Raw genomic sequence first — 27,905 nt, forward strand, 5'->3', positions numbered from 1 at the left:
GCAGTGTGGATACACTGAGGTGAATCTAGATAGAAACCAGTACAACTCTGTCAGTGCGGAAAGCCTCCAAGATTCACCCTGGTGGTCTCGCCTTCTTAGATGCTCACGGGGTCTATAGCTCCAGTACACCTTGCTGTACCTAGCCTAAGCTGGAAGGGCCGGGAACTGATTGGAGAACAGTCAGGACAACCCCCTCCATTTACAGGGTCATAACCTGAAGAAAAATACAAACAGTAGTCTAGTGGCTTCTTCAATTTATTCCAGCATAACATCCCATGAGAATTAACTGCATCCGATCGAATCAGTGGGTTGGAAGGGCCATATGGACTATCACGTCCAACCCCCTGCCCAATGCAGGATCAGCCCCCTAGGCAATTGGGCATGCTGGCAGGGGCTGATGGGAATTGTAGTCCATGAACATCTAGAGAGCCACAGGTTGCAGACCCCTGGCCTAGAGCATCCCTGATAAATGTTTGTCCAGCCCTGTGGGGGGGCGGGGGGGCTCACCACCGCTCGAGGCAGCTGGTTCCACTGGTGAACAACTCTTTGCTGCAAACATTTTTCCTGACGTCTACTTGTACTTTTCTGTCCATAATTTATACCAATTGGTGCAACAGGTGTGCGTGGGAAGAGGGGGTGTTACAGAGAGGAGCTGGATCAAAACAAGACCCAGAGCACAGAAGAATCAGTTCCCTTGGGATGGGTGTGGCACTGCCACCTGGGCCTCTGAGCTCAGCCCACACGTGGCTTGTGACACTTGTTGGTGCACACGGGCCACTCCCTGCCAGCCATTCCTCCATCTGCTCCAAAGGGTTTGCTTTTGATGAGCCTCCCCCCCCCCCCACACCTCCACACTACGGTGCTATTATGCCAGCGAGGAGTAAAGTCTGACCGATCAGTTGTCTGACTGATCTGGGGGTGGCCGGCATCCTCCACACGTCTTTTTCTTCAGGAGGAGCAATGTCCAGCATTGACCGCGTGTGCCTTGTGTTGGGTACCAGGGAGAGATCAGGTTCACCACTAAGAACATAAGAACAAGCCAGCTGGATCAGACCAGAGTCCATCTAGTCCAGCTCTCTGCTACTTGCAGTGGCCCACCAGGTGCCTTTGGGAGCTCACCTGCAGGAGGTGAAAGCAAGGGCCTTTTGCGGCTGTTGCTCCCAAGCACCTGGACTGCTTGACTGCTTGACTCTCCACCTGGCTTCTGGTGGAAACTGTCTCAAAGCCAAGTGTTGAGGACTCTCGGGAGGGCTGCCCAGTCTCTCTCTTGTCTAGGTGTTCTCTGGACTTCATTGTCCCCATGGCAACTGTGGGGCTAAAGAATATCATAGGGGCTGAAGAATATCATAGGTTGGATCTTCGCTGGGGTACCCAGTCTGGTGCCTCATGATCTGACAGGGGGCTGGAAATAAAGCCGCTGCCTCCTAAAGCAGTGATCCTCAACACAAGGCCTGCTGCCCTCTCCCCAAAGGGAAGAGCCAGGCCTGGCTTTCCTCTACCACATGGAGGCTGGGGGGGCTTCAGGAGAATAATGGTTTGGATTTATAACCCCCCCTTTCTCTCCTGTAGGGATACTCAAAGCCCTTCCTCTCCCCACAACAGACCCCCTGAGAAGCAGGTGGGTCTGAGAGAGCTCTGGGAGAACTGGGACTAGCCCAAGATCACTCCGCAGGAATGTAGGAGTGGGGGAACCAATCTGACTCACCAGATAAGAGTTCTCCATTCATGTGGACAACTGGGAATCCAACTTGGTTCTGAAGATTAGAGTCCCCCTGCTCTCGCCCGCTCCGCCACACTGGCTCTCCCAGAGAGGTATCTCTTTTGTGCTTGCAGGGATTCCCTATTCAGAAACGGCTACTTCCTTTCAATATCCCCCAAATAGACCACAGCGAATATTTAGATCTTGGCAGCCATTTTTTGACAGGGCCCACTTCATGCCAATTTTCTTTTCTTTTTTTTTGATAATATTTTTATTGCAATTTCACAATAGGCATTAAGGAATATTGCATACATTTATAGGTGAGAGCATTTGTCCGTACATGAAATAAAAGAGTTTCCCATATAGAGTTTTACAAAAAATCAAAGCTTTACTACTCACATTTAGTATTTGTCCTTAATCCCTTAAACAAACTCTTCCCTCCTCCCCCTCCCACTGAATACCCCTCTGACTTCCCCTCTATAGGTTTGTGACTAGTATTATTAAAATTTACAGAATTTTATATACAGTAATTTCTTCTTAAGCGGTATAGAGAGAGCAAAAGAAAATTTAAACTTAAACACTTAGCAAATTTGGTGAAACTTTATTAACTCTAGCTAAGTAATTGATCCATGGCTGCCATACTTTATAATATTCCTCAGTTGGCCGGTCTTTTAAATTAAAAGAAATTCTGTCCATCATATACAGTTCCTGAACCTTACTTCGCCATTCCTCCACACTCGGTATCTTCTTGGTCTTCCAGGATCGCGCTAGCACTATCTTTGCTGCGGAGAACATATGGAACAATAGGTGCTTACTGTCAAAAGATATGTTTTCATTCATCATTGCTGGCCCCAAAAGATAAGTAATACTTAATTTTTTAAATTTCATTTTTGTTATTTCTATAATCTGCTCATGCCAATTTTCTTAAAGTGCCCAGAAGTTTGGAGGCGTATGTAGGAAAAGCACAATTGGTGAGGTCCTGCCTTCCCACTGACAAGGCAGGGACCCTATCCCACAGGTCCAGCAGAGGAGTTTTCAGGGCATCCAAAGAGGTTCCAGAACGCCCAGGTGGGTCTGGAGACCCTGGATGGCAACTCTGCAGAAGCCCAGGCCGAAGACCGGAGTGACGGGTCATCAGACGCTGCTCCCCGGCACCCTTACTCCTCCTCAAGTGGGAGCAGCAGTGGCGCAGTGGTTAAGAGAAGAAGAAGAAGAAGAGTTTGGATTTATATCCCCTCTTTCTCTGCTGCAGGAGACTCAAAGGGGCTGACAATCTCCTTGCCCTTCCCCCCTCACAACAAACACCCTGTGAGGTGGGTGGGGCCGAGAGAGCTCCGAGAAGCTGTGACTAGCCCAAGGTCACCCAGCTGGCATGTGTGGGAGTGCACAGGCTAATCTGAATTCCCCAGAGAAGCCTCCACAGCTCAGGCGGCAGAGCTGGGAATCAAACCCGGTTCCTCCAGATTAGAGACACGAGCTCTTAACTTCCTACGCCACTGCAGGGGCACTCTTATCTGGAGAACCGGGTTTGATTCCCTGCTCTGCCACTGTTAGGGCCCAGCCTGGTCTGAATGGGAACCCCTGGGAGGAAGACTCAGATAGTGTTGGTTCCAGACTCTCAGGCACGACCTGTAGCTGCAGAGACTGAGCGGCAGATAGAAGTTCCTGTAGAACCAGGTCCTCCGGCTCAAGCACAGCATTCAGGCTGGGATCTGCAGCCGGGCCCAAGCTCTGAGATTCCCCAGCAACAGCTTCGCTCTGAGAGTCTTCTTCGGCCCCTGATGGAGAGCCAGAGGGGACAGCTCTTGACTCCAGAGCCCCAGGAGCAGCGCAGGAGGACATGACATTTTACAGCAGAGGAGATGCAGCAGCAGGTTGGCAGCGATGGAGCAAGCTAGAGTAGATGCAGAGTCTTTTCAGGAGCCAGACTAGAGTAACCCAGCTGCAAGAGAGGCTGCAGCAGAGCTAGCTGGTGGCAGCAACGTTGTGGTTTAGCTTGCAGGTACTGTGTCTGTTTCTTGTCTGGGTTCCTTGCTCTGTGCACAGAAAACATCTGGACCTGCTAAGACCTGTGTGTGGACTATCCTTGGTTCCTGAGGGCCTGGCTACAGCTGTCACTTGAGCTTTGGAGGCTTATCTGGTGAACCAGATAAGCTTGTGCACTCCAACACAGTTGGGTGACCTTGAGCTAGTCACAGCTCTTTGGAGCTCTCTCAGCCCCACCCTGGGGGTGGGGGGAAAGAGAAAGGAGATTGTAAGCCCCTTTGAGTTTCCTTGCAGGAGAGAAGGGGGGTATAAATCCAAACCACTACTGCTGCCGCCGCCTCCTCCTCTTCCTCCTCCTCCTCTTCCTCCTCTTCCTCCTCCTCCTCCTCTTCTTCTTCTTCTTCTTATACTACTACTACTACTACTACTACTACTACTACTACGCCCTAGATCCTGGCTTTAAGCAGGAACTGAAGCAGCTGAAGATAGTTGGGTGACATCTAGAGCTCTGTAGGTGGAAGAACCAGAGCTGCATATAGCATATTCCAAACGAGGCTGCATTACAGATCCATTCAGTAACATTACTTGTTTGAAATATTTTTTTTTATTTTTCCACAAAACATTACAAGAGTGAAAAAAATAAATTTGGAAAAGAAAAAAGGGTTATGTGGATCCGCAATAATCCTCCAGTTAAAAATCATGCTGTAGATTCAGTAAAAAAAAAAAAAAAAGGGGAGAGGTTGCCAACAAAAGCCCCCCAAAAAACAAAATAACCTAGAAACCCAGCCTGAAAGCAAAGGCTGACCATCCTGGCCAGGCCCCCCAAAGAGCAAGGTGGAGGGATCGGCCTGGGCTCCAGAGAGAGGAGAGGAAGGAGAGGACTGCTTCGCAGGTGCCCGTGGCCCGCCCGGCAGGTCAGGCTGAGTGAGCTTCTCAGAAGCCTGGCCTCAGATGTGGCCTAGTGTGTGCGTGTGTTTGGGGGGGGGGAGGCCCTTCTGGCGCTCCTCTCGCAAGAGGGAAGCCAGCAGCCGCTCAGCAGAGGCCCCTCCGAGGAGCCACCGACAGGCAGCCATCCAGCAGTTACCGTGGCAACCCATTATAAGTGGGGGCGGGACTTTTGCCATAGCAATGGGAGCAGGAGAGAAAGGTCCTGGCTTGTGGCTGCTGAAAGCCTGGGTGGGGGACAAGATGCCGAGCCAGGGAGCACGGAAGCCACTTTTGGAGAGAAGATTTCTATTGGGGGAGGGGGGGCGCACAGGAACAGAGGACGGGAGGAAGTGGCAGGAGCAGACCCCCACCACCATGCCAGCGGACTGGGAGGCCCAGGAGGGAAGCTGGCCTCCTCCCAAGCAAACTGCCCCAGTTCCACCAGCAGGGAGTGGGCCCAGGACAAAAGCCCCCTGGGACCCACGTGTGTCCTCCCTGAGCAGACTCTTGGGCAGCCCCCTCACCAGCCCCACACGGACTGGAGTCCCCGCACCGGCCAGAGGGCTGAGCGTGTGCAGGGCTGCCAGGGTGGGGGTGCCAACTGGCCTGGAGAAAACTGGACCTTGCAAAACAGAGCAGAAGCAGAGCTGTGGCTGTCCTGAAGCCGCACAGCTGATGGCTGATTTTAGGAGGTCCACAGTGTGTGGAGTTGGGGGGCTCCTTTGCTTGTGCTGCTTGGTTGGGGGGGGAGGGAGGGGGGATCTTTGTCTGCAGCTGGCCCTGTCAGGGGTGGGCGGGCAAGGCCTCCGCCAAGATGGTGACTCTCAGGTGCTGGTCTGGCCCCTCCTTCCCAGCAAGGCCCCTCTGAGAGCACACTGGAGATCCACACCCAGTCAGCAGCAGCACCCACAGGTGGCACAATCATCGCACCTGGCTTCGTGGGACTGCCGCCCACCCCGCGATGGCCATGACCGCCAGACCTGGGAATGCCTGCCGGCTCTTCTCAGCACCAGTGGCCTCTGCACATCTTTGGGGGGTGCGGCCATCACAGCGTTGTGGGCATCAAGGGGATGCTGCGGCACTCACTGGGGAGGGGGCTCTGACCTCAGCAGCAGATGGAACCCCCACCTCCCTGAGGCTCGCTTGATTGGGTCTTCTAAGGGGACAAAGTACTTGGGTTGCTGGCAGAGAATTTCTCACTCTGCCCTCCTGCAGCTGGGATTTTCCATCAGAAAAACATTGGGGGTGGGTGGCAGGTGGGAAGTGGTGAGCCCCTCCCTCCCCCTCATCCCCCGCTCCTGGGCAGGTTCGCAGTTCCAGTCCTTGACCTTTGGTTTCACTGGGATTTGGGCCAGGACCAGCGGGGGGGGGGGGCTGACCTCGTCTCTGCAGCCCACCTCTGTCCAAGCAGGGCTCTTCGGCAAACATTTGTCTTGGTGAACTTTGTCCATGCCCGCTGCAGCGCCAAGCCTTCCCACCCCACCCGAGCAGACACAGAGAGGAGCTGCCGGCCGGGGCTCCAGCTGGCGCGCAGCCAGCCCTCTCGGCCAGTGGGCACCCATTCAGCCCGCTTGCCCCCCCACCCCGCCCGCCCGCAGGGTGCCCTCTGCGCCAGACCGCAGGCCGGCCGGCCAAGTGCAACGCGGCACCCTGTCGAGGCACGAAGCACAACTGGACGCTGGGAACACCTGGAGGCCCCCCGGGGGTGGGTCTGGGGAGGACCCTCCTTGGCCTCTGTCCCCAGCACGGGCAGCCTCAGCCCCGGCCGGGCCAGAGAAGGGGCGCTGGAAGCCCCCGGGGCCAGGCGCAGCAGCGGGGCGACCCTTCGGGTGTGGCGCCGCCCGAGCAGTCGTGGCCAGGACGAGCCTTCTCGGCCTCGGCCCCGCGGGGGGGGGGGGGGACAAAGGCGCGCACACGTGGCTGCCCGACCACGGCCCCGCTCGGCTCTCGGCGCAGCAGCAGCAGCAGCAGCAGCTCCCGGCTCCCGCCAGCTCCGCCCCGGGGAGGGCCGAGGGGGGTGCAGGCCGGCCGGCGAGCGAGCGACTCCAGCGCCCGGGGGGCGGCTCCCTCCTTCCCCCCGCCCCCCTCTCTCTCCGCCCCTCCCTCCCTCCCTCCCTCGCGCTCGCTCGCTCGCTCGCTCGTGCCGCCGCCGCCGCCGGCGCGCTCGCCTTCCTCTTCCTCTCTCCTTCCTGTGCCCTCCCGCGCCATGGCCCTCCGCCTCCGCGCCGCAGTCCCCGCCGTCGCCCGGGCGGCCTGGCGCCGCTCTCCCGCCGCGCTGCTCCCGCCGCTCAGCTCTGCCCGCCCGCCGCGGCGCCACTGTGAGTGCGGGGCTGGGGGGACAGGGGCACCGGGGGGGGGGAGGGCGGAGGCCCGCGCCAGATGCCACCCGGCTCCCCCGCCCCCCAGCCAGCAGCCGGTGCGCTTCCAGGCCGGCCCGGGGCTATATTTAGCGCCGCCGGCCGCCCTGGGCCTGCCCCCCCCCCCCCCCGCAGCGTCAGCCATGCGGCAGCCGGGTGGCCTCGGAAGGGCGCCGGGGCCGGGGCTCCTCCTGTCGCGCGGCGGCGGCGGCGGCGGCGGCGGCGGCTCTGCACCCTCCGGGCGGGCCGGGGCTCTTTGCGCGGCCGGGCGGGGCGGCTGGTGGCGTCGGGGCGGCGGCGCCCCCGGTGTCCTCTAGACGTGACCTTGTGTCCGGCTGCCGGAGCAGGACGGGCGCCTCCCCCACCGCGGAGCTCCGCTCGGATTAGGGCCTCTGCCAGCGCCGGGCTCAGCCGGCCCGCAGCAGCAGCAGCAGCAACTCGCTTCGCCTCCTGCCGGCCCCGCCAGGGGGGACCTTGGCCTGCCGCCCCCCCCCACCCCCCCCCACGCCCGGCAGGCACCGAGAAATGGACTGGCCTCCCCTCGGCGCTCTTGCACATTTCTTTCCTGGGGGGCGGGCAAGTCAGCAACTGGTTAGAAGATGGGAAGCCAGAGGTGGGGGGGAGGGAGGGGGCTGACACCTCCCCTTCCCCCCCCCCCCGCAGGTTGAATGTCTATTTCTCCTTCTCAGACACCTGTGGTTTTTTTCTGGGCAAGGTGGTCTTGATCCCAGGAGGTGGATGGAGACATGATCCAGAGGGGGGAGGGGTGTGGGCAGAGGGGGGGGGGCAGAGGCCAACGCCAGACTCTGGTGAACTGAATGGCAGCCCAGGAAGTTTATACGTCTGCAAAGGACTGTGACTCTTCACCTCTTGGGGCCCCCCTTGGCCCCTACTGGTGTTGCACTGACACCCCCCCTCGCTGTGCTGTGATGGAGACTCACCTGGGAACAGCAGAGGATGCCAGAGGAGGTCTGAGCTCCGAAAGAGGGGCTGGTGGGGGTCTCCCGCCTCAGCCTCCCAACTCTCCTCTTGCAGATGCTGCTAAACGGATCAAGGTGGCCAACCCCGTGGTGGAGATGGATGGCGACGAAATGACTCGCATCATTTGGGCTTTCATCAAGGAGAAGGTAGCGTGAAGGGTTAAACTCGGCCAATGAGGGATTGAGAACAGGCAGAACTGCCTGCCGGCCCCCTAGCCACTTCCGTCCCCCAGCGGTGCAGGAAGCTACAAGGGGCTCCGCCATACTTGGCTCAATATTGACCCACAGGCAAGAGGCTGGGGACGGGGTGAAGGAAGGTGGGGTGGGGTGGGGGGACCTTAGGGAAAAGTGACCGTGTCCTCCTAGAACAGTGCTGGCGAACCTTTGGCACTCCAGATGTTATGGACTACAATTCCCATCAGCCCCTGCCAGCATGGCCAATTGGCTAGCGCAGTGCTGGTGAACCTTTGGCACTCCAGATGTTATGGACTACAATTCCCATCAGCCCCTGCCAGCATGGCCAATTGGCTAGCGCAGTGCTGGTGAACCTTTGGCACTCCAGATGTTATGGACTACAATTCCCATCAGCCCCTGCCAGCATGGCCAATTGGCTAGCGCAGTGGTGGCGAACCTTTGGCACTCCGGATGTTATGGACTACAATTCCCATCAGCCCCTGCCAGCATGGCCAATTGGCTAGCGCAGTGGTGGCGAACCTTTGGCACTCCGGATGTTATGGACTACAATTCCCATCAGCCCCTGCCAGCATGGCCAATTGGCTAAGCGCGCAGTGGTGGCGAACCTTGGCACTCCGGATGTTGCATGGACTACAATTCCCCATCAGCCTCCCTGCCAGCATGGCCAATTGGCTAGCGCAGTGGTGGCGAACCTTTGGCACTCCGGAGGTTATGGACTACAATTTCCCATCAGCCCCTGCCAGCATGGCCAATTGGCCGTGCTGGCAGGGGCTGATGGGAATTGTAGTCCATAACATCCGGAGTGCCAAAGGTTCGCCACCACGGCCCTAGAAGCCACACGTGTCTGCTAGATTGTAGTAGGGCAGATTTTAATGCCCTCAGAGATATGGCGAGAGTCACGGCATGGGCAAGAATTCTGGAGGGGAGGAGGGGGAGCGCTCGCAAGCTCCAGCCACCATTATTCCAACAAGACAGACGCTGGGTTGGGCATTGAAGAAGCTGGTGTGGATGAAGAGAGAACTCCGGGCTGAGCTGAAGGAGAATCTGCAGGTCAGCTAGGGGCTGTCGGGGAGCCATCGCAGTGAGTGGCGCGGGAAAAGCTTCAGATATGTGAGGAGCAAATGCAAGATAAAGGAGGCAACTGCTGGGTGAAAATGGAGAAACTCTGAAAAAGAAGAGGGGAGAAGAAGAAAGGCTCAGCGCCTACCTTGCCTCACCCCCACCCCCCCAAGCAGGCAGCATGGCAAGGCACAGCATCTGGGCATGGGCAGAGAGGTGGTGGAGAAGTGCTTGGCTTCACTGGAGGAGAACAAGTCCCCCAGGCCAAACAGCCTGCACCAAGAGTGCTGAAGGAACCGTCGTCCTCCAGGCGCAACAGGAAAGAGGGGCGGGTGGCCTGCTGTTACCTCGCTAGCCAGGAAGAGTCTCTGCAACTAACTTCTGAGAAGAAGCAGGACAGACAAGAGGTGGCCCAAAAAGATGGGGGATGACTGTACCACTTGCCTGCTGGGTCTTCATTCTCAGCTCCTTTGCACATTAGACTTGGCTACCTCCAACAGGAACTATGTGGCCCCCAAACCGTCCCGCTGTCCTCCGTGTGGGTCCTCAGGGCCTTTTGGCTTCTGGCCTCAGCTTATTGGAAATCTCGGTTGAATAAGATCTGGGGCCTTTGGGACAATGGTGGCGAACCTATGGCACGGGTGCCAGAGGTGGCACTCAGAGCCCTCTTTGTGGGCACGCGCAAACAGAGTGTGTCCCCCAGACTGGCCTGGGTCGTTGGGCTCAATTATTAGCATTAAACCTAAGACCCACTTTTGGGGCAGCAGTGTAGGTAACCCTGTTAAGCGCTGTTAAACCCCACTGATTTTCATGCAAAGAATTGCCAAGCCGCGAATTCCTTTACCTGGGAGTAAGCTCGGTTGCTGGCAATGGGGCTTGCTTCTGAGTAAACCCTCCTAGGGTTGTGATTCACCTGTTGGAAGAGTTGCACCATTGCTTTAAAGCAAAGCCACCAACTACCACCAAGCTTACTCCCGCGTAACGCACTCCTCGGAGCCAACCGTTTTTCCTAAACTAAAACCTCAGTATTCAGGTTAAATTGCCGTGTTGGCACTTTGCGATAAATAAGTGGGTTTTGGATTGCAATTTGGACACTTGGTCTTGAAAAGGTTCGCCATCACTGCTTTAGGACTTCGATCCGTACCAGGAGAACAGCAACAGATCAGCTGACCTCCCTTTCCCTTTCTTTCTTCCCTCCCCCCCCCCTCATCCTCTCTAGTTGGTTTCTGGTATTTATCTTTGTTCCTCCCTCCTGTGTATTTTTTGTGCCTGTCATCATTGGGTTGTCCCCGCTTGCCTGTTATCGTCTTCAGACCATCCTCACCTGGGAAAGGCGGCTACCTGGCATCGAGTGCCATCTGAATTTTTAATCTATAAGCTGGGATTTGATAATATTAGATCGGAAGTATATTTTTAAATGTAAGTGATGCTGCTATAGGTATTGGTCGTTGAAAGCTATTCTGTGCTTGGTTTGGTTGGGAAAGGTGTCGGGCAGTGGTGGCGAACCTTTGGCACTCCAGATGTTATGGACTACAATCCCCATCAGCCCCTGCCAGCATGGCCAATTGGCCATGCTGGCAGGGGCTGATGGGGATTGTAGTCCATAACATCTGGAGTGCCAAAGGTTCGCCACCACTGCCAGCATGGCCAATTGACCATGCTGGCAGGGGCTGATGGGGATTGTAGTCCATAACATCTGGAGTGCCAAAGGTTCGCCACCACAGGTAGGGTAAACATAAGATAAAATAAAAGCTCAACCCAGGAATTCCCAGAGTTCTCTTCTCCTCCCACCCTGCCCCAGTACAGCAATGATGCTGTGTAGATTTGTGGTGTGGCATGCTTGAAATGTGGGGAAGGCGAGAGGAACGGGATTCCAGTCGCTTTGAGGGCAGGCAAATGACTTTGGGCTCTGCTGAGGGAGGGAGCGGGGGGGAAGCAGGTGGTTTAATAGAGTGAGCTGGAGAGAAAACGTTTTTACCTCGCAGTTTCAGAACACTGATGCCAGCATCCAAATATATCACAGAAGTTGCTGTTAGGTCACCAAGGCCTTGCGATGCTGGAGCCGCCCTGCTTTCTCCCTGTGGGTCGGGGGCAGGCAGAAGTTCCCTGGTCCAGCCCCTGGCCAGCGAAAAGGGCAACAAGGGATGCAAGGACCCCCCCGCTCCCCCCAGGGTGGTCTGACCCACCATTCGGCAGCTTCAGGGGTCCCTGCGTTGTTTGAGGGCTTGGGAGAATATGCTGCCTGATTATTGGGTGGGCGGGACTGTCGGCAGCCTGGAAACTCCACCTCGTCTGTGGCGCCAGCGCCATTGGGTGGGTGGTCTGCCAATCTCTCCTTGTCGTCAGCGGATCTCTCCCGGCTCTCCCTGCAGTTGATCCTGCCCAACGCAGATGTCCAGCTGAAGTACTTTGACCTGGGCCTGCCCCATCGGGACCAGACGGATGACCAGGTCACCATTGACTCTGCGCTGGCCACGCAGAAGTACAGCGTGGCTGTCAAGTGTGCCACGATCACCCCTGATGAGGCACGAGTGGAAGGTAGGTGGAGGACGTAGGGGCGGGCCGGGGCTGCACGGTGCCAGCAGGCCAACCAGGGTCGTCCCGCTAGTCTGGCGTCAGCAGCAGCCTGGCCGGAGGACGCTTGCAGAGGTGGACGCACGGAGGGCAGCAATTCCGCATCTGCAGGAAGGGAGCTTCTGACCCCCACCGGCTAACCCAGGACCGATGGAAACTTGGCTTAACTCCCCTTCCCCTCCCGCCTTCCTAGAGTTCAAGCTGAAGAAAATGTGGAAGAGTCCCAATGGCACCATCCGGAACATCCTGGGCGGGACAGTTTTCAGAGAACCAATCATCTGCAAGAACATTCCCCGTCTGGTCCCCGGTTGGACGAAAGCCATCACTATTGGCAGACATGCCCACGGAGACCAGGTTGGTTGGAGGGGAGCAGACCTGTGGGAAGGGGCAGGCAGGGAAAAGGGCAGCTGCTCCATGCGAGGCAGGTGGGATATACACAGGGTGGGATATAGAATGGTCTGCCCTGCGTGCCATTGGGCTGGGGAGGTGGGCGGCTGGTCTAGCTCCCCGTGTGCTTTTATGACCTCATCTGTCTGCTCTGAATGCATTTGCTGCAGCCAAAATAGTGCACTGATGTGTATATCAGGGGTGGCCAACCTAGGGCACTCCAATTGGCTATGCTGGCAGAAGCTGATGGGAATTGCAGTCCATGAACATCTGGAGTGCCCTAGGTTGGCCACCCCAGTAGAGATCATCCCCTTGGCACAGGTGTGTACAGATGTGACCGATCATTTCTTCAGAGCCAAATATATGAGATTTTGCAGGAGTGCTGGCGTGAATTTCGTGAGGCGGGGAAAGGAGAGGTGCCTGGAATCAGAAGAGTTTGGATTTCTATCCCCCCTTTCTCTCCTGCAGGAGACTCAAAGGGGCTGACAATCTCCTTGCCCTTCCCCCCTCACAACAAACACCCTGTGAGGTAGGTGGAGCTGAGAGAGCTCCGAGAAGCTGTGACTAGCCCAAGGTCACCCAGCTGGTGTGTGTGGGAGTGCACAGGCTAATCTGAATTCCCCAGAGAAGCCTCCACAGCTCAGGCGGCAGAGCTGGGAATCAAACTCGGTTCCTCCAGATTAGATACACGAGCTCTTAACCTCCTACGCCACTGCTGCTCCATGGAGCTGGGTGCTGGCCTGTGTAGGCCAAAGACTCACATCTGCCATGATGCCAACAGAGATCCACAATCTGCCCACAATTCCACGGGACTGAGCCAAGAGTCCCATGGACAGCCTGAGTTGGAAGACCTTTTGGGGGGAGAGCTTTTGGGGGGAGAGCTTTTGGGGGGAGAGCAGCAGGAGGCCAGCCATGGGGCTAATTGGGGCGGGCAGGGAGAAGAGTTTGGATTTCTATCCCCCCTTTCTCTCCCGTAGGAGACTCAAAGGGGCTTACAAACTCCTTTCCCTCTCCCCCCCCCCCACAACAAACACCCTGTGAGTGCGTGGGACTCGGAGAGCTCTGTGGAACCGTGACTAGCCCAAGGTCACCCGGTTGACATGTATTGGGAGTGCATAAGCTAATCCTGTTCACCAGATAAGGATCCTCCGCTCAAGTGGCAGAGCGGGGAATCAAACCCGGCTCCTCAGATTAGAGGGTACCCTGCTCTTAACTGCTACACCACACTGCCTCCGGATCGGGTGGGTTTTCCTAACCTTTGACCTTTCCTTTGCAGTACAAAGCCACAGATTTCGTCGTGAGCAAACCTGGGACGTTTAAGATGGTCTTCACCCCCAAGGACGGCAGTGGAGTCACAGCGTGGGAGGTGTACAACTTCCCCGGTGGGGGTGTCGGCATGGGAATGTACAATACGGATGAGGTGAGGGTACCCCTAAAGAGGCACCGGTCTTTTGAGGGTGGGGGGTGCGCCTGAGCCCTGCCAGGGTGACGACTCCTCCCTGTTCTGAAGCACAGCTGAGGAATCCCCCGTCCCTGGAGGCCCTCTTGCAGGGGGGGGCGGGGCGCGTCTCTCGCGCTGACGGCCGGCCTCTCTGCCCCGGGCAGTCCATTTCAGGGTTCGCCCACAGCTGCTTCCAGTACGCCATCCAGAAGAAGTGGCCCCTTTACATGAGCACCAAGAACACCATCCTCAAGGCCTACGACGGGCGCTTCAAGGACATCTTCCAGGAGATCTTTGAGAAGTGAGCGCTTGGGGGCCGCCTTGGGTTGCTGCGGGGCCGCCTTGCCCTGCCCTGGGAATCTCCCAGTGTTGACTGGACCCCTTTGCATGCCCCCTGGGAGCCCCCAAGGACTGGAGGCAGGTTGCGATCCAATGGACAAGTCACCCTTCAGCAGAAGGGGAAAGGGGAAACTCCGGCGGAGGCTCTTGTGAGTGCAGAACTCTCTCTTGCCCCTCGCCAGGCACTACAAGACCGATTTTGACAAACTCCGGATCTGGTACGAGCACCGGCTGATCGACGACATGGTGGCCCAGGTGCTGAAGTCGGTGGGGGGCTTCGTCTGGGCTTGCAAGAACTATGACGGAGATGTCCAGTCTGACATCTTGGCCCAAGGTAGGATGCTGGAGGGGCCCCCTTGGGGACGCCGGCTCACGTGGCTGCAGCACGTAGCACTCTGTCTGGCCCCAGGACTCTCCCAACAAAGAACGGGCCTGGACTGGGCCAACCCCCCACCCCTGAGATACAGGGTTCTGCGTGTGTGTGCATGCACACCAACATATGCCAGGCAACGCTGGAGCCCCCTCAGGGCCCCTCGTCTCCCCACCCCAGGAGACGGAGCCTCTTGCTGTGCTCTGATCCGTGACTCTTGGGAGGGGCCTCTGGCTGGCAGATGCTCTGGCTGCAAACGGGATCTGATCATTTGGGGATGTGAAAGACCCTCCTCTGGCAGAGACCCCGGAGAGGTGCTGCCAGGCTGAGTGGTGGACGGGGCAAAGGTCCGGTCCGCCCCCTGGCAGCTCCCTCCGTTCTCTCTGGCGCCGGTTCTGTCCAGTGAGTGTGACGGACCGAGTCCTCCGGACGTCAGCTGGTTGCTCACTTTCAAGACTCATATGTGTGTGTGTGGGGGGGTGCCTGGGGTTTCAATCGCTTGACAGAGCACCCCCTTTCGTTGCGGGCTGGGACAGGGTGGTCTTTGCCGGGGAGGGGGCTCGCAGGGTCCTCTGAAAGGAGTTTGGCTTCCCCCCCTCCCCCCCAGGATTCGGCTCGCTGGGCTTGATGACCTCAGTCCTCGTCTGCCCGGACGGAAAGACCATCGAAGCCGAGGCTGCTCACGGCACCGTCACGCGCCATTACCGGGAGCACCAGAAGGTGGGGGGTGTGTGTGTGGGGTGGGATGAATGGCAGTTTGGGGGAGGGGGGTTGTGTTGCCTCCGGATGGCCCTGGTGGAGCGGAGGCCCACGACACTCAGGGCCGGCTCTTCCTCTCCTCCCCAGGGCAATCCCACCAGCACCAACCCCATTGCCAGCATCTTTGCCTGGACCCGTGGCCTGGAACACAGAGGCAAGCTGGACGGCAACCCCGATCTCATCAAGTAAGCACAGGCCCCAAGAAAGAGAGCCCCGCCCTGTCCCAGGAAGAGGGGTGCTGCTGCCGGAAGCGCAGGGACGTGGGCTGTAAGTGACCCGCCCGCCGTGACAGGGCAGGTGTCCTAGCCACGCGATCCCCTGGGCGCTCACAGCAGGGGCAGGTTTGCTTTCTTCTGTGTTGCTTGCCTCAACCCGGCCAGCTGCTGAGCACAGCAGTTGCCCCCGGCGGGGTGGGGTGGAGGGGCACGGGACTCTCCCACGACCCTGCTGTTCCTTGATCTGAGATTGCAAATGCCTCAACAGACCAGGTAATCGGGAGCAACAGCCGCAGAAGGCCATTGCGTTCACATCCTGCATGTGAGCTCCCCAAGGCACCTGGTGGGCCACTGCGAGTAGCAGAGAGCTGGACTAGATGGACTTTGGTCTGATCCAGCTGGCTTGTTCTTATGTTCTTATGTTCCTTTCCCCCCCTTCTCACTGGCCAGGTTTGCTCAGACCGTGGAGAAGGTCTGTGTGGAGACGGTGGAGTCTGGGATCATGACCAAGGACTTGGCCGGTTGCATCCACGGACTAAGCAAGTAAGGCTGGGTGCACGTGACGGAGGGAGAGTGCCAACTGGGCCTCGAACTGGTGGTGGTGGTGGGGGGGCTTCTTACTTGGGCCAAGGAGAGCTACTCGTCCTCTTCGCTGACAAAACCCTGCGCCCTCCTTTTGTGCAATTCCAGTGTGAAGCTGAACGAGCACTTTGTGAACACCACAGACTTCTTGGACGCCATCAAGAACAACCTGGACAAAGCCCTGGGCAAGCAGTAGGAGGGTGCAGCAGGGGCAGCAACGGCAGCAGCACCGCCCTGAGGTTGCATGGAGGGGGACGGCGGGAGCCCATTTACCTCATTTTTAATAGAACAAGCTCTGTCTGCTCTTCCTTTCAACCAGGAAAACATTCTGGGTCACCTGTTTTCCATTGGTTGTTTTTAAAAATCCCCGTAAGCTATCCCAAGAAGGCCCCCCGCCAGTGACTGCTGCTCACAAGGGAAGGTGGGGGGGTCAGTCATGAAGGAGAGGGTTTTGTGCTATAATTTATGTACTGTCATTTGGGCCTCGTGGTAGCAATTAAAATCTAGTTCTCACACATCCTGCTTTCTGGCATGGGTTGTATCTGCGCCCCCCGCCCACCCGCGAACTACTTGCATCAGCCAAAGAATACTCATTTATTGCTGAATTTCTTCAGAACAGGAAAATAAACACAGTAGATCTATGCACACGAGGGACCGTCCGCTCTGCGTCAGCAAAGTGAGGTGGTGGGGTACTGGCTTGCACCACTGGCCTTTGGGGCAAGCCCCCTGCCCTGAAACATATATTTTTTTTGGTGTGGGGCAGAGGTAGTTTGTCAGGGAGTGCGGCAGGTCTGGCCTGGCAGCTCTGGAGCCCATTTGGCCGGCTCTGGCCTGCCTCGCAGCCTTCCCTAGACCAGCCACACGTAGCACTGTTGCCAGAGGCTGTGGGAGGTAGTGGGACGGAGGCCCTTCGTGGGTTGGAGAAGTGCTGCCTCCCAGCCCCTGCCCAGCCCTGAGCCGGGGCCACGTCCATTGCAGAACAGAAGAGCAGGAGCGGGGAGGGGGGGACAGTGCCCCCTCCGCCACTCGGGAGCTCTCCCTGCTCAGCAGAGGCTCCACCGGAGGGCAGGGTGGCCCTCTTCCACATAACCTCTCTCCCCCCAGCACACTACAGCATGCTGTAATAGGCTGACTCGTTGGTGGGGTTCCCTCCCACGCCGTACTCATAGGGGTTCTCTTCGTCCTCGTAGTCCTCCATCTCCTGCGGCCCATCCAGGTCTGCGTGGTCACCGGTGGTCAGCTCCAGCATGGGGTCTGCAGGGAGGAGAGGGGGACAGCAAACGCATGGCCATGAAACCCTCCAGTAGGACTGTGCCGGCCTTTGGCGGGCACATCCCCAGATGGCCTGCAGGGGGAGCTGCAGCACAGCATGGCACGTCCCCGGATGGCCTGCAGGGGGAGCTGCAGCACAGCATGGCACGTCCCCGGATGGCCTGCAGGGGGAGCTGCAGCACAGCATGGCACGTCCCCGGATGGCCTGCAGGGGGAGCTGCAGCACAGCATGGCACGTCCCCGGATGGCCTGCAGGGGGAGCTGCAGCACAGCATGGCACATCCCCAGATGGCCTGCAGGGGGAGCTGCAGCACAGCATGGCACGTCCCCGGATGGCCTGCAGGGGGAGCTGCAGCACAGCGCGGCACATCCCCAGATGGCCTGCAGGGGGAGCTGCAGCACAGCATGGCACGTCCCCAGATGGCCTGCAGGGGGAGCTGCAGCACAGCGCGGCACCCACCTTGGCTGTCCAGACTGACGTCCATCACCCCGTGCTTGACCTTCATGTGGCGACTGAGGTTCCCCTTCAGGTTGAACTTGCTGGAGCAGTAAGGGCACTTGAAGGGCTTGCTGCCCGCATGCAGGTGCATGTGGCCCAGGAGGTTGTACATGCGGTTGAAGGATTTCCCACACACCTGGGAGGGGCAAAGAAGAGGAGGAGGAGAAGGAGGAAAGAGGGGCCCGGACTTGCCTCTGCAGCATGCGGGGCTTCTGCCCACCCCCGGTCCCTGCAGCACCGGCTGGAGACCTGAGTTCAAATCCCAGCCCAGCAAGGCTCTGCGCACGGGGGGGGGGGGGGCGCACTGCGGACGATATGCACCCCAGCACGCTTGGGACAAGGGAGCTCATCCGGAGGCCAGCTGTCCTTTGCCCCGCCCTCCCAGCCCCAGCCAGCTGCCCATGCAGGCAGTCCTGTTCCCCACCCCCGCCTGGGCTGCTGCTTGTTGCAGGCCCGGCCCTGGCCGACTACCTTGCACTTGAAGGGCTTGACCGGCGAGTGCACAATCATGTGGGTCTTGAGCGTCTGCTTCTGCACGAAGGTCTTGAAGCAGATGTGGCACTGGTACGGGCGCACGCTGGTGTGGATCAGCAGGTGCCGCTTCATGTTGGCCTGCAGCGTGAACTCTCGGCCACACACGTCGCACTTGAACTCCTTCACGCCCTGCAAGCGGCGGCAGGCACAGGCTGGGCACCAGGAGAGCCAGGGGGCTGCCCGCCCACCCACCCGCCGGACCTCTCCTTGCCCAAGGGCAGCCTCTCCTTCACGGGACAGCTCCCAGGGCAGATGGGGCCCTGGGCAGGCTGCCCTGGGTAGGCCAGCAAGGGTGGGAGGGGGGGCACTTGTGCTGTTGAGCCTCTGATTTCAGGGAGCTGTGGGGATCGCTGCTGCCCTTTTGTGGGCCGGCCTTCTCCAGGGCTCCGGCAACAGCCCCCCCAGGCACAGAAAAGCTCAGTCCTCCGGCCCTTCTGGGGCGTGACCAGAACACCCCAGGGCCCCGGGACACATGAAACAAATGGCACCGTCTGCTGGGCCCTGCGTCTCCCCCCCACCCACACAGCGCGGTCCCTCGGCCAGCCTACCTTGTGGGTCAGGGAGTGCTGCTTCAGGTGGTGGATCTGGCTGAACTCCATGCCGCACTCGGTGCAGACGAAGGGCCGCACGTTCTGGTGCTTGAGCATGTGGTTCTGCAGCTGGCTGCGGTAGTGGAAGGCCTTGCTGCACTCGGGGCAGGGGTAGAGGGTGGGCCCCTGGTGGGTGGCCAGGTGGCGCTTGAGCTGCGGGAGGGTGGAGAAGTCCAGGCCGCACTCCACGCAGACGTGGCAGCGCCCGCTCTCGTGCTTGCCCTCGTGGGCCTTCAGCTCGCTGGGGTAGGCGAAGCCGCGGCCACAGAAGCGGCAGCTGTAGGGCTTGACGTCCGAGTGCAGGAGCATGTGGCGCTTCAGGTGGCTGGTCTGGGTGAAGGCCTTGTGGCAAACCTGGCACTTGTGGGGCCGGGTGCCCTGGTGGGTGAGCAGGTGCGTCTGCAGGTGGCTGGGCTGCTTGAACAGCTTGCTGCAGTGGGGGCAGGAGTGGGGCTTGACCCCGTTGTGGCCCAGGATGTGCGTCACCAGGTTGTACTTGGAGGTGTACGACTTCTCGCACAGGCGGCACTGCCAGCGCTTCTCCACCAGGTACGAGTCGTCGATCTGCACGTTGATGTCCAGCCGGTCCAGCTGGGCCTTCTTGCTGTGCTCCCCGTGGGCCTCCGGCTCGAAGTCCAGCGGCTCCTGCCAGGCAAAGCCCGGCTTGGCCTGGTCCTGCTCCGGGGGCACGTCCAGCGCGTGCTCCCCTGCGTGGGTCAAGGCTGGCACGGGGGCCTGGAAGCCGTAGTCGCCAGGCAGGGCCTCCATGCTCTCGGGGCCGCTGGGCAGGGGCGGGCTGGGAAGGCCCTCCTTGCGCTCCCCAGGGGAGAGCTCTTGGTGCGAGGGCCGTCGCAGGCTCCGGAGGCACCGCGGCTTGCGGCTGTACGCGCTGAGGTCTATCATTTTCGTGGCACTGCTCTGGACAGCCTGCTCGGGGTTGGGCTCCTCCATGCAGGCGGGGGGGCTGGGAGGCTGCGCTTCTCCGTCTCCATTTGGGGCAGCCGACCCGGAGCCCCGCTCGTCCTGTTCCGCCTCGCTGTTCTCATGCTTCACTTTGGGCAGTAGTCTGACGGGCGGCCGCTTCCTCCGCCGGGCGTGCTTCCCGAACGGCGCCTCTGCCTCCACGCCCTCCTCCTCGGGAAGGTCCGCCTGGCCTTGGCCCTCACACTCCTGGGGGCAGTCCCCGCCTGCCTGCTCCGGCTCCACAGCCGCCGCTGCCGGGTCTTCCAGCTCACTGGCAAACCCTGGGAAAAAGCCTCCGGGGCTGGCAGTGGCCCCAAACCACTCGTTCTCAGCCACCAGGCCCCAGTGTGGGACTGCTGCTTGCGCCAGAGACAAAACCACCACCGCCTCCGTCTGCGTTCCAGAGTCCGCAAACCGGTCCATATCGCACACCATCAAGCACAGCGTCCGTTTCTGGAAAAAGAAGAGAGGGAAGCAATCAGCCATTCTTGCCCCCAGAGGGGCACTCCGGGCCAGAACCCACGGAGCTCAGCAGCTCAGCAAAGCGGTGGGGGAGGGGAGGGGAACTGACAAAGGAGTTCCTGTAAAACCACCGATTTCCCAGACACAAACTCTAGTAGCCCTAAAAGCAGAAGCCACGTTGAGGCCTTTTGGAGGACCAACCAGCGTCGTCAATCAGCAAGGGAGTTTTCAGAATCACAGGCTCCTTCCGCACAGGCAGAATAATGCACTTTCAAACTGCTTTCAGTGCTCTTTGAAGCTGTGCGGAATAGCAACGTCCACTAGCAAACAGTTGTGAAAGTGGTTTGAAAATGCATTATTTTGCGTGTGCGGAAGGGGCCATAATAGACTTGCTGCTGGACTTAGTGTGGTGGTGGTTGCTGTTTTTTTTTTAAAAAAAGGTGTGTCAGGAGGGGAGCGATTTCCAGGCCTCATGAAAGGCGGAGCCCCCCCCCCCCCCCCAAGTCTCCACCATTGGAAATGGCTCCCCGTCCAGGACCATTTGCCCAGGTGGCCTCCTGCTGCCTCTATTAAGCAATGGATGAGAATTTCCCACAGGCTGACTTTGGTTCTCACGGCCTTGAAAAAGGGGGCGCCTGGGCTGGGAGGGCGTGGCTGCAGTTTAGAGCCCCGCCCCCATCATTCTGGGCAGGGAGGGGAGGGGAGACCATGTGACAAACCAGTAAAGGGCTACCCTAAGAAGAAGCTCTCTTGCCACACGTGTCCTGAAAGCATTCTTCACAGCCCCCACTGGCTCAGCCGGCCCCAGCACAAGCGCGCCCCCCCCCTCCCCAGGACCTTCCGATTCTTTCACCAAGTTTTTACCCTTGAAAAGGACTTTAAAACAACGGGGTAACCGGACCTTCACAAAATGGAGAACTTTTAATGACCCATGAGCAGGCAGGTGAGTGTGCAGCGCCAGGTGAGAGAGGTGTGGCAAATGGGGCATCTACTAAAACAGATCTCCGGATGCCGACACGTAGCTGATGCAGCGCCGGAACAGCCAGTCAGCTTCCTCCGTTCTCAGCACAGAAGAGAAATCAACCCCCCCCCCCACCCACGAAGAGATTTCAGCAACAGCACTGGGCCCACAGAGCCAGCGGCCTCACCCCCGCCCCCCCAGTTTCCAGGCTGATGAAGGTCCTGTGACAACCATATACAGAAGCAAGCAAGCAGGCCCCGATCCCAAGCTCCCTCTGCAGCGTGGTGGGGAGGGGGCACGGGGTATCCCGTCGGCACCGTCCTGCCTCCACCTGCCATTGGGCCTCTGCAAGGCAAGGCTCAAATCCCCGCCTGAAAACATGCTTAACCCCAAAACAGCCCACCTGGCAGCCTCCCCCGACCCAGGGCCAAGAGGAGTGGCGTAGCTACGGAAAATGGAGCCCGGGGCAGACTCTGAATTTTCCAACCCCCCCCCCCCCGAATGCCACACACCATTCCTCTACCCACACGGCCAACTGGGACAAAACAGACAGAAGACCCATCACGGGTCAACAACAATAACAAGAAGAAGAAGAAGAGTTTGGATTTATATCCCCCCTTTCTCTCCTGCAGGACACTCAAAGGGGCTGACAATCTCCTTGCCCTTCCCCTCTCACAACAAACACCCTGTGAGGTGGGTGGGGCTGAGAGAGCTCCGAGAAGCTGTGACTAGCCCGGGGGCACGCAGCTGGCGTGTGTGGGGGAGCCCAGGCTAATCTGAATTCCCCAGAGAAGCCTCCACAGCTCAGGCGGCAGAGCTGGCAATCAAACCCGGTTCTCCAGATTAGATACACGAGCTCTTAACCTCCTACGCCACTGCTGCTCCTACAGAAGACCCATCATGGGTCTTTTGGAGACCCTCTGGTCACCCCAGGGGGCACAGACGAAGCAGCAGCAGCAGCACACGCTGGGCATGCGATCCTGGCATCTGGCCAGGCCAGCAGAGGCCCTGCACTGACAGACCCAGGCCACCAGGGGGGGCTGCTCAAGCCACGCCCCATCCACCCCTCCTCCTGCATTCACCAGGGCCGCTCTCGCTGCGGCTCTTCCCAGCAACCCTTGCTCTCACCCTTCCCTCCCTATCGATCATGCAGGCTGATTAGATGGGCGGGGCCTAACCCCCAAGGAGCCCCCACCCCCCTTGCAGGACCCCTCCCACTGCAAATCCAGGGCTGAAGCCAGGAGGGGGGGTGGGCGAAACACGCGCAACCACAACACAATCCCCGTCTTTATTAAACAGCAACCAGAGTGGAGTTGGGAGAGCCAACCCTCTCGGCTCCCGTGTGCCTCTGCAAGGGACGCTGAGGGGCAGAAGGATTGCAAGTACTGGTGCTGGTCCACAATCCTCAGCCGAGGCCTCTGTCATGGTGCTGGAACCCGGCCGGCACACCCACCTGGTGGCCCGTGGATGCATCCTGCCCATGGAAACTCTTGCCAGGATCAAGCCTTGGCGGGCAGGTGCCTCCGCACCTTAAAAAGGGGCCCAAATAAAGGACAGTCAGCAGCAGCTATGAAAAGTCTCACTCGAGCACTTGGCCCTTCTAGCCACGGGGGGGGGGGGGGGTGGGGGGTGGCACAGGTGGGCCACGGGGCCACTCTTCACCCACCTTGGAAAGGAGTGGCAGCAAAAGGCCTCTTGGGGCTCTGACCCATCACAAGGGACCCTGAATGCTCCGTCACCTGTGACTGGAGTGGGGGGGGGGGGGCGCTTTCCAGCGGCATACAGGGTATAGCCTCAGCCGTGAAGCTGCCTGCGTCCACAGGTGGGGCTATCCCCTGCATGCCACTGCCACGCTCTGCCCACTTTTCTCTGGCAGGAGCCAGCCCTTCTCCGGAGCCCTCTGCTGGGAGGCACAGCCAGTGACGGCTGAGAGGGAAGGGCTGTGCAGCTGAGGCATGGGGAGGTCCATGAAGGGGTGAGAGACGGTGACAGTCCGGGGGTGAGGCAGGGCTTCCCCTCCCTGGCTCACCTGTGTGGGGGAGGTCCACGGCCTTGCAGCCCAGTCATGGGCGGGGGGGGGGGGGGGGAGAGGTTCCAGTTCCGGAAGCCAAGTGCCTCCTCTCTGCATTCTGAACCGCGCCGTGTTCTCCTGCATTGTTCACGCTCTGAGCCCTCTTCCTCCACACAACGTGGTCCCATTTCAGCTGCGACGTCAACACACGGCAGGCCCCAAAGGAAGTAGCTCTGCTTTCCCTGCTGGCCCCTAGCTGCCCCCCCCCCCCCAAGACCAGCCTTGGCCCCAGCAACTCCGGATCCTGAGAACCCCCCCTCCCAAAAAACCGGAAGGCTCAGAAAGCACAGCCTGGCCCCAAACAGCCCCAGCGCTGCAGGGGTTCCGGTTCCCTTTTCTGGCATGCGGGGTCGTTGGCTGAAGCTGAAGGCGGGAGATTCAAAACAGGCAGAAGGAAGAGTTCCTTCATGCAGTGCATGGTGCAGCTGTGGAACTCCCTGCCCCAGGATGGGGTGTGAAGGCTGCCAAACTTGGAAGGGGAGAAGAGGGCTGTCCAGGGCTACTGGTCAAAATGGATACTAGTCACGATGCACACCCATTTCCAGTATTCAAGGAGCAGGCCTGTTACATTCAGGGGGCTGCAACCTGCGGCTCTCCAGCTGTTCATGGACTACAATTCCCATCAGCCCCTGCCAGCATGGCCAAATGGTAGAATTGTAGTTCATGAACATCTGGAGAGCCGCAGGGTGCAGACCCCTGCAGTAAATGCTGTGGACTTGTCAGAGGCACCTGGTCGGCCACCGTGTTATGGGCCATGGTCTTATGTGCAAACCCCCCCCCCCCACACACATAGACAAACCCTCTGTCTTGGAGCACACGGAGTCGGAGTCTCCTCTCCTCCGCTGCTCTGCCTCTCTCGTTCTCTCCGTTTCCCTGGCAACCCCTCTCTCTGCTGGGCGGGTCTCTTCCCTCCGCCTCTTCCCTCTCTCTTCCCTCTCTCATCCATCAGCCCCCTCCTCTCCTTTCTCCCCGCTCTGCCTCCAGGTGACGCCTGACCGGGCCCTTCCTCCGGGAAGCCCTCCCAGCCAGGTCTGCCTCCTGGGGCCGCCCTCAGCCCCCGCCCCCATTTCAGCTCTCTCAAAGACAGACCGCCTCCTGCCCCCCACCAGCACTCTTGGGCAAGCCATGTTGCTCAGGGTGGCCCCTCCTGCAAAGGTGCCGGGTGACATACAGCACTCACCTTCCCCCCACGCCCCCCCCCCCTCAGCTTCACCTTGCTCAACCCTCTGGTCAAGTTTGACAGCCCCCCCCCTCACAGGTATCCTCTCCCCAAACACCCCCAGGAACAGCAATCACATGCCTGCACATTCACCTGCCACAGAAACAGATGAAGGGAGTGGCCACCTTGCCGGATCAGGTCCTGCTAGCCAGCCACTGTTTTTTCCAGTCTAATGCTACCTGGGTGGTACTCAGGTGCTGCAGTCAGACCACCCATTCCAGCCCTCATAGGATGGCTTCCCCCTTAATATCCATGGCCAATTGTCCAAGCCCTAAATCAGGGGTCTGCAACCTACAGTTCTCCAGATATTCGTGGACTACAAATCCCATCAGCCCCGGCCAACTGGCCATGCTGGCAGGGGCTGATGGGATTTGTAGTCCACGAACATCTGGACAGCAGCAGGTTGCAGACCCCTGCCCTAAATCATCATCATTATAATTATCCCCCTCCCCCCTAGTAGAATGTGCCGGTATATTTGTGGCTGGCCGAGACTCCAGGAAAGATGACACACTGGCAGTGAGGGCAGCACAGGGGAGCCGTCCTGTGAAGGAAGAGGCCGTCTTGCACCAGGCAGAGTTTGGCCCAGAGAAAGCCACCCAAACAGAGTCACTCAGTGCAAAACTTGGCTCACCCCGAAAAGTTTACCAAGTTCAGGCACAAGATGTCCTGGCTGCCCTTTGCAAGCTCTGGCGGAAGTGGAGCAGCATCCTCCGTTCCGCCACCTGGAAGCCAGCCTGATTGGTTCGCGGTGGAGACTCTGAGTCCTTCTCTGAAAGCAAAGAGGTCTCAGCCCAACAAAGACACCGAACGAAGCCGACAAAGGAGTCATTAACAGGAATAAGTGGAACGCCCTTCCCAAAGCCGGCAAGGGCCAGGGCTCCCGTCCACAATGCCGGCCAGACCAATCCCCAACACAAAACAAACACCCCTCCCCTGCCGACACGCTGCTCCTGCCCCACCTGTGCTGCGACATCCGAGCCAAGAGGAGCCAGCAGGAAATAGTGCTCTCTTCTCCCCCCGCCCCCCCCCCCGCCGCCCCACCTCCTGTCCCCCTGCTGGTTGCTGCTGTTGGTGCACAAGCACAAGAGGCTAATGACATGCGAGGATGCCAGATACTGCCCAGTGGACGTGAGCAGGGACCGGAAGGGTTCCTTTTCCTGGTTCCAGCCCTCCACACCCGAGAAATCAAAGCCAGAAGAGCCCGAGATCTGCCTGGGGCAGCTTGATAGAGTCCTCTGCAAATGACTGGAAAAAGGGGCAGATCCCCCCCCCTCGGCCCCCCACAGGACAACTGGGAGGGCAGGACAGAGATCTGAAGATGGATCTTCTCTTCTTGCATTTTCTTTAACAGTGAAAAGCAGCTGAAGGAGGGGGTGGAACGGACCCAAACTGGATTGGGACCAGGAAGAAAGCGGGGGACTGGGGGGGGGCGGGGCGGACAGTGCTCTTCCCCCAGGGCAAATGACCCCAAGCTGTTGTTTGCCTTCAGAGCGAAAAGACAGGAGGGAAGGGGGGGGTCTTTGCTGTGAGATTCTGCTCAAAGATTCCCTGTTCTCTGCCTCAAAAACATAATTTTTTTTGCTGAAATAAGTGGAAAGAAAGGAGGAGAGAGACTTTCAAGTTCCCCTCTGCACAAACGACTTCCCTTCCTTCATGTTCCCTGTCCGCTCTGAAAATAGAAAAGCTATTCAAAGGTGGGGGGGGGAGAGAGAGAGAGAGAGAGAGAGGAACTGAATAGAGGAACAAGGAAAGAGAAAGAACTGGAGCCTCAAGGGGGTGGAGAGAAACAGAATGAAAAGGGATGAAAAATAAAGGAGGGGGAAGGGAGGGGGGGAAGAGGCAGAGCAGCTCTGAAAAGAACGAGCGAGCGCTCCCAGGCTGCACTCAGCCTATATAGAAGGGGGGGGGGGCGTAGGAAGGAGGGGGAGCCTTTGAAAAGAAACAGCAGCCACACAAAATGACCCTGGCCTCCATCGCAGGGCAGGCCAGCCACTCTCAGCCTCCTTCCTTACATTCCCCCTCTTTTTTTCGAGGGGGGGGGAAGGGAAGGAGAGAAAAGAGAAAGAATCCTTAACTGGGTAGGAAAATAAATCTGGTCAAATGAGAGAGAGAAGAAGCCATTTTTAAGGCTCCACATCTAAGGACACCCCCCCTCCAAACACGTGGTGCCACATAGAAAACAGACTGAAAAGGCCTCTATCTAACCTGCAAAAGACTCGCAAAGGCAAGAAGGGACAAGCTCAGACCCCCCCCCCCCCCCCCCCCCCCCGGCACAGCAGCTCCCCCCTCCCTGCCCCCCCTCCTCTTTACCTTGAAGGAACACTTGGAGCCCAGATCAGGCGGTCTGGTCCACTCAGGCGGCTGCTCTTGCACCGGCCGAGGGCAGCGGTGACAGGCGGCAAAGGACAACGGGATGCACAGCACTGGACCCCCGACTTGGGGGGCAGCGGGACACGCCCTGTAGAGCAGAGAGATCCAAACACACACCGGTTGAGCTCAGCCTGCACCAGATTGACTTAATTTTTGATTGGGAGCTCTAATGGGAGTTTTTAAACGGTGGACTTCTTACTGGGTTCTTATAACAGTTGTTGAATTGTGCTTTTATTCATTCTAACCATGTTGGATCTATAATGTAGGCTGCCTCCGGTTCTGGAAGGGAAGAGAAAGATGGCTACTAAACAAACAAGGACCATCTCACAAACGCTTGCGCGTGGAGCTGCCTTTGACACAACCAGCAATTGTGTCAGTGCTTTTAAATGAAACTAAATCATAACCACTGGTTTATAAAATGCTGGCGAGTTTGCAATTCCCTTTTACGAATGTCTTTTGAATGTCTACCGCAGCAGCACACACACCATTTATAACACGCTTATGACGCACGGGGCAGACATGTCATTCTAAGTCAGGTTTTCTGTCCCCCCCCACCCCAAAGGGCAGCCCAGCTTTCAAGGGGGGGTGAGAAGGGAGCCCCCCTCCCTGGTCCTGCTGCTGACAACTCCGCACCCCATGGCAGCCGCTGCAGCTGCCCCTCCTTTCCTACCAGAGCTTGATCAGCAGGCAACCAGAGGGACTTGGTAGCCCAGGCAGCCCCCGGAGAGCCGCCAGGGGAAGAAGCGGGCAAAGCACAGCCGCTGCTGCCTCCAGCACAAAAGGGCACCCACCCACCCAGCCTGCCTGCCTTGATCTTGCCCAGAGTCTGCCCAGACGAGGAGGCCACTTTCTGGAAACAGAGCCCAGGATCCCCAAGGTTGCCTTAGGACAGGGGGGTCCAACTCTGGGGCTTCAGATGTTCATGGGCTCCAATTCCCATCCGCCCCTTAGAAGCAGCCAGAGAAATATTAGCCTTGCTGGACTGACCCATCTGGCATTCGAGGAGGTCAACCCCTCCCCCTCGGCCAGTGACCCACTAGGCCAGTGGTGGTGAACCTTTGGCACTCCAGATGTTATGGACTACAATTCCCATC

The 27,905-nt window shown here is 58.7% G+C and overlaps 3 protein-coding genes across 4 annotated transcripts in view; 1 reads left to right on the top strand and 2 right to left on the bottom strand.

Annotated features, from left to right (window-relative positions):
- Window positions 1–6,778: 6,778 nt before the first annotated feature.
- On the top strand, window positions 6,779–16,387 carry IDH2 (isocitrate dehydrogenase (NADP(+)) 2). The gene is made up of 11 exons (XM_048481756.1): window positions 6,779–6,930; window positions 8,005–8,096; window positions 11,576–11,741; window positions 11,971–12,131; window positions 13,441–13,584; window positions 13,770–13,906; window positions 14,127–14,278; window positions 14,922–15,034; window positions 15,161–15,258; window positions 15,739–15,831; window positions 15,979–16,387. The coding sequence occupies exons 1-11, from the start codon at window positions 6,819–6,821 to the stop codon at window positions 16,064–16,066; spliced, it is 1,356 nt and encodes a 451-aa protein (XP_048337713.1). The 5' UTR covers window positions 6,779–6,818; the 3' UTR covers window positions 16,067–16,387.
- A 63-nt stretch (window positions 16,388–16,450) lies between these two features.
- Window positions 16,451–27,874, bottom strand: ZNF710 (zinc finger protein 710). Of its 2 annotated transcripts, XM_048481755.1 has the most exons (6): window positions 27,011–27,874; window positions 26,752–26,899; window positions 18,724–20,181; window positions 18,113–18,304; window positions 17,603–17,777; window positions 16,451–17,124 (listed from the first exon to the last, which is right to left on the bottom strand). In XM_048481755.1, exons 3-6 carry the CDS (start codon window positions 20,161–20,163, stop codon window positions 16,979–16,981), a joined length of 1,953 nt encoding a protein of 650 aa, XP_048337712.1. In that variant the 5' UTR covers window positions 20,164–20,181; window positions 26,752–26,899; window positions 27,011–27,874; the 3' UTR covers window positions 16,451–16,978. The 2 variants fall into 2 exon arrangements, with proteins under 2 accessions (XP_048337712.1, XP_048337711.1); XM_048481754.1 differs by having other exon boundaries at window positions 26,752–27,874.
- LOC125424486 (basic salivary proline-rich protein 3-like) overlaps window positions 16,451–27,905 on the bottom strand; it is a 13,602-nt gene continuing 2,147 nt past the window's right edge. Inside the window, exon 2 of the mRNA XM_048481757.1 lies at window positions 16,451–16,795. Coding sequence (XP_048337714.1) covers window positions 16,481–16,795 — 315 coding nt within the window. The 3' untranslated portion in view covers window positions 16,451–16,480. The remainder of the gene's footprint in view (window positions 16,796–27,905) is intronic.

The sequence above is a fragment of the Sphaerodactylus townsendi genome, linkage group LG17 (assembly GCF_021028975.2).
Source record: "Sphaerodactylus townsendi isolate TG3544 linkage group LG17, MPM_Stown_v2.3, whole genome shotgun sequence".
NCBI classification, from domain to species: Eukaryota; Metazoa; Chordata; class Lepidosauria; order Squamata; family Sphaerodactylidae; genus Sphaerodactylus; species Sphaerodactylus townsendi.

Excerpts from the sequence above, each read along its gene's own strand:
- IDH2 (XM_048481756.1), top strand. The coding sequence starts at position 6,819 with ATGGCCCTCCGCCTCCGCGCCGCAGTCCCCGCCGTCGCCCGGGCGGCC. Across the intron at positions 13,585-13,769 it reads GAATGTACAATACGGATGAG|TCCATTTCAGGGTTCGCCCA; the intron begins GTGAGGGTACCC and ends TGCCCCGGGCAG. Across the intron at positions 15,259-15,738 it reads GGCAACCCCGATCTCATCAA|GTTTGCTCAGACCGTGGAGA; the intron begins GTAAGCACAGGC and ends CTCACTGGCCAG.
- ZNF710 (XM_048481755.1), bottom strand. The coding sequence starts at position 20,163 with ATGGTGTGCGATATGGACCGGTTTGCGGACTCTGGAACGCAGACGGAG. Across the intron at positions 17,778-18,112 it reads TCAAGCCCTTCAAGTGCAAG|GTGTGTGGGAAATCCTTCAA; the intron begins GTAGTCGGCCAG and ends TGCCCCTCCCAG. Across the intron at positions 17,125-17,602 it reads CGTCAGTCTGGACAGCCAAG|ACCCCATGCTGGAGCTGACC; the intron begins GTGGGTGCCGCG and ends TCCTCCCTGCAG.